The following is a 5,429-nucleotide window of genomic DNA, read 5'->3' on the forward strand; positions in this document are numbered from 1 at the left end:
TGAACTGATGATGAAATCGGGGTTTCCTCAATGATAAACCAAAGAACCTTGTGTTCCAAGATGAAAAATATGTGTTGGAAGTCATGTGGGTAGGTTGTGATACAGAATACACCTCTGTGCTCATATGGAAGTGAAGTTTTATTGCTCTGTGTTAGAAATGAAGAAATATGCTGATGTTCCTATGGACCAATGTATTGCTTCTCTAATTTGAAAAGGAACAGGCAGTAATATAGAGTTCCATTACCTAGAGTGAGAATATATTAGTGACTTTGGCACAGTTTACTGCTTTTTAAGATTCTTTAGATGAAATGCATTGGTAAAATATAATGATCATAATGAATGCAGATTACAGAATTTCTGATGTACCTTTGAACTCATCACTAAGGGTTATCATGCTATAACCCTTTGACCAATTATGGAGAATTATCATTCCTATCTGTATCTGTTGATTTGGAGATTTTTTTTTTAAATCTACACACCTGTCTCTCTTCCTTCAGACATATTAAGTTTTGCATCAAAAGACAATGTAAAAATCAGCAGCTTTCTAAAACTAGTCATCCTCCATATTTAAACTAAATTAAAAGATACACACAGAATAAGTTTTGCTGGTAGCTATGGGCATTAAAATAAGTTCTGCTGATAGGTAAGGGTTGTATTTAGGGAAAAATTATTTTTGTATTTGGTGGTACTCTGTCATATACATGCTATATTTGCTCGAGTACAAAATGTAGGTAACTCACGGTTGTGAATGTTTACAATAGGGTAATACAGTGGGAGATGTTTGGGAAAGGCAATGTTCCAGGAAGATAAAAATGGGTAATATTACTAATACAACATGCCTTTGGTAGGAAAGTATTCAATAACTGACTAGTGAAAATGAGCTGTCTTATTCCAAATTACAAGGTGATTATAGCAAAACAGTTGTTTTTCATTCTGTGGTCAAGAATCTAGGGTAATTGGACAACAAAGCAATTGAACAAAATTGAAAGAGTCTACTGTTGCATTAGTCTTACAGTTAGCAGACTAATTGAAAATGCTACAGGCCTCATCAGTTGCTAGCTAGAGCTTTTAGTTGTTGGTGGTTGAAACCCACCAGCAGAGGTTCTTTTGTGAAGAATGTGGAACTTTATTAGTACACCATGGCTTTTGCCATGCATTAGGGTAAGCAATTGGTAGGTTGAATGGATATGGCTATTTTCATAAACTGTTACATAATGGAGGGGCATTCTTCTGTCAAATGCGAATATGGTTCAAACACATGAAGTCTGCATCATCTTTTGTCTTAATTTCGACTAAAATCAATGGTCTTTTAAATAGGTCTTCGATAAGAATGGTGGCAGAACCTCTGAAAACTCGTTGCAAAGTTTCAGATTATGCCAAATGAAACTACATGGATTCATAGCTAGCAGTGAAGTTAATTATGATTCATGCTTCACTAAAGTTTCTAATGCTGATTTGCAATGTAAGTATGAATTAAAAACAAGCCCTGTGTGCAACATGCAAGTGGGAAGTTAATATTTACAATTGATAACGTAAAATGGAAGAATGTAAATGAATCCTTAATGATGGTGCATGGGCTTTGTTACATTGAAGCATGTTGTAATTCTGGCTGAAGGGCTGCCTACGTTGTTCTTACAATTTCTCTTATATTTTCCTCATACGTAAACAAAGTTTCTAATTCCAATAGTCTTGTTCTTATGGTCCGTCCTCCCTCTCCCCTTTTAAATAGATTCTGCCACTGTTGTTGTAGGCTACTTCATGTGCTTGTGCTGGAGTACTCAAGTAGGTAGTATGGCCATAATTAGTCTTTAGAACAAAAGGCTTCCAGGTTTTGTGCTTCACTCACAGTACTAGAGCCTTTTAACTGCTGGTTGATACGTAGAAGAGAAAGCTTTGGTAGCACTAAAATGCACTGGTTTACTAATAGGAGGTTTAATAATTTTCCCTTTTCTTTAGGCAATCAAGTACCAGAAATGCGGGAATTTTTTTTAGTTACTTTCAACACTTTCTAACTCTCGAATAGAAAAGTGTAGTCATCATCGCTGCTGCGTGGTGACATATGCTAGTGATTTCTCTGCTTTCACTAAGTAATGCTTCTGTGCCGTATGATTTTATTTGATTTATGGAATTTGAGCCATATGGCCTGGCACTGGGGCCGGGGCTTCTGTGCTATTAGAATCCTCTCTAACTTTCTTTCAGCTGCTCTTTGTGGCTTGCAGTGGAACCCAGACTTCAGAGCAATATGCCGTTTTGGGAGAGTTTATTGCTAAATTTAATCTCTTACATCTGCACTGCGGATCAAAGTACTGTATGCACCTTTTCTAGTGAACTGCACTGGCACTTCAGTGAAGTAGGTTTGAAGAATTGAAGGATAGACCTTTAAATGGTACAAACAAGGTACATTCCCTGGTAATTTTTATATCTTACTCCATGCTCTATGGCCATTGGTCTAACATTGTTGGAAAAAATATCAATTTAACAAAGTGCATAGAAGCCTATATTTGTCATCAACACTTTTTAGCCATTTTTAAGGCCTGTCTGTATCTCTACGACAGACATTAGCTATGTCTATTTATCATGTTTGTGACAGAATCTATTCTTGTGAAGTGGGGACAGTTGAGCTAGTGAACTGAAATGCAGTGATTCTGATTTGGTTCTGTAGAACAGATTGGTTCTGTGAAGAAAAAATAAATATGTGGAACTCCCACCTCATCAGGCGAGGATGAAAAAACATTGTTCAAGCAAGTACACGCAAGGAGCCTTGGAAAATCATCATTTGGTGCCTAAGAAAATGAGTGAAAAATACAAGACAGTCCCTATGATAAAATACATTTAATGCAGTGCTATCTCGCGGAGAGCTGGGTTATGGAAACGAGCTCCCGAGTCGATTACTATTTAGTTGTTTTTATACTTTACGGCTAATTGATCATAACAATATATTCAAAGAACAGCAAAACATACCACAAAAGACACAACAAATCCATGTACAGAGAAGATGGCCTGGTGACATGAAGCACACCTTCCTAGGATAGTGACAAAACGTGTCGCTGTTGTGGTCCCCAGACTCCACCATCTCATCCTGTGCAAACGCAAGCATACTTTCACGTGATTTTAGTGCCACACGAAGTAATGCAGGTGCACCCATAGTTGTACCTCCATTACTCATGTACATAGTGTTTAATCTTCAAACTGCCAGCTTATAGATGATGTTCGAAACTAAATAGGGTTTCATTTTTTAATGCTGGGGGTTTAGAGCTTTGATATATTTCATATGTTCGTTATGTGAACTGCACATGTACCTCACGTGCACTTATAATAATGCCTTTGTAGTCACAGTTTTTAGTGGCCCCTAAATTGAGCACACTGACACACCCATCTCCTTTGAATAATTCGCCCTCATCGACTTGAGCTGTTTTGGACCTGAATTACGTTACTCTCAATACACAATTAGATGTCTATGTGCTAAGGTCTCTTTTCATGGTGTAAAAAAAACTATATAAAAAGGTATTTAAGTAATAGAATTGGAGCTTTCCTATTCATTAACACAATTCTCATTAGATCATCACAGGTGAAATTCGTTAGTTTTCATTTACACGTAGATTGAAGATAAAAAAGTTCCTTAAATATTTTTGAAGTGTTGGATTTGTTTATTTTTCAGACAATTCAGCATTTCAGTAGCCTAAATATCGATGAAATCCTAAGTAAACTTACACTTACAAATAAGTATATATAAATGATAACGTGAGTATACACATGCATAAACATGTTATTCATATATAAACTTTTATCTAAAATACGTACCTGGTTGTGAAGCTTCGACCCGAATCCTAGTGACATTTCAATATACACACATTTGATTATATATCATAACACTTGCCTATATGGGAACCCAGATTTTATACCGTTTTCAGCACACGTTTTGTTTTCCCTTTTCCACGTCCACGCAGTTTAAAACTCATTAAATTGGATCATGTACATTACTAATCACGTCTGTTTTATGGTTGGAGATCTTACATTTAAGTGTTCTACACACTCTTCCTTCGCATTCTTTAAAACGAATTTATCCTACAGTAAAATTCCACTTTCTAAACAACCTTATTTGTTAGTCCTCCACCATGCGTCCATAAATCTATTCGAATTTTGAAGAAGATCGACACATTGACAATGTTTACATCAACAATCCACATATCCACGGGCCATGGCGGCAAAATGCCGTCACCCAACTAAAGTTAAAGTTTTCTTGTGTGGCTGGTTATGGAAACACTTTCAGGGCTTGGAGTATTCACGGGGAATATTCTTTCTTGTGCCTATTTTCGGTAAGTCACAGTGTTTTTCTTTGTTACTTAAGTTAACCAACGTCTTGTTGTGACCGATTGAGAACACGGAAAACTAGGCAAGGCACATAACGTTAAACTATTCCCAGGGAAATTCTTGGTAGGCTGCTGTATGATAGGAGCGCAAATTATCCATGTTGGATTATCTAATTGTTGGGTCGTGACAGAATGATGGAAAGTTGTGGCAATAGTATGAAAACATTTGATCAATAATGTTTACACAGTTGGTTGTTGAGGATAGTAGTTCCATGTTTCCTCTTCCCCGTTCAGTTTTGGGCCATTGGTTGCCGTTTTCAGCTATTACTTGCTTTTTCACTTGCGCACCACAGATCTCTATCAACTCTAGACAGATGATTAGTTCTTTTTTTGACATAGGTAACAGTGTTTTAACTCTGCAGTGGACTTTACTATGTAAGAGTCCTTTTGTATATTAACCTCTCATTAGGACCACTGAAGATGGTCAGCGAGGGTTCATTCATTGCATATAGTAGTAGTTTGGGTTGCGTTCAGTGTAGCGCAAATTAACGTAGTGTAGATGTGTCGATAGTAATAATCTAAGACAGATTGTTGATCTGTGTTTGAGTTTATTGATGGTTGTATTAAAACGAGGATTATTCATATTATTACAAAATATGTTGAAAGTGAGTACAGAGAGTTTACTCATTTTATTGTGAAACTACGAAATAAACTGAACGCCACCCATATCTGCTCGCCATTACTCATACTATATTTGCCAATGATTGTGTTCACCTGTTAAATCATAATCATCCACACGAATCACCTTTAAATCCACGTGAAGCATTTTATCTTGCAAACATTACTTCGAAACGTGTTCATCTTTTATTAATCTTGTTGAAGGGTTTGAAATGTAGCACCGAAAATAATTCGAAACACGGGTTGCGGAGGAATTCATATTATTGAATTTTCTAGTATCACCGTCATACTCGTTCAGCTAGAAACCAATAATAACCATAGATGCTAGCACTGGTAGTCGTCCTAATTTAATATTGTTGACGAAAAATCTAAAATATGAAATGAATGACAACATTTACTATACACTAGGCCAATCCGGAAAAATATTAATATACCTCAACT

The 5,429-nt window shown here is 36.4% G+C and overlaps 1 protein-coding gene across 1 annotated transcript in view; it reads left to right on the plus strand.

Annotated features, from left to right (window-relative positions):
* Window positions 1–268: 268 nt before the first annotated feature.
* Window positions 269–5,429, plus strand: part of LOC137624372 (uncharacterized) — a 108,536-nt gene continuing 103,375 nt past the window's right edge. Inside the window, exon 1 of the mRNA XM_068355086.1 lies at window positions 269–4,316. Coding sequence (XP_068211187.1) covers window positions 4,255–4,316 — 62 coding nt within the window. The 5' untranslated portion in view covers window positions 269–4,254. The remainder of the gene's footprint in view (window positions 4,317–5,429) is intronic.

The sequence above is a fragment of the Palaemon carinicauda genome, chromosome 31 (genome assembly GCF_036898095.1).
Source record: "Palaemon carinicauda isolate YSFRI2023 chromosome 31, ASM3689809v2, whole genome shotgun sequence".
NCBI classification, from domain to species: Eukaryota; Metazoa; Arthropoda; class Malacostraca; order Decapoda; family Palaemonidae; genus Palaemon; species Palaemon carinicauda.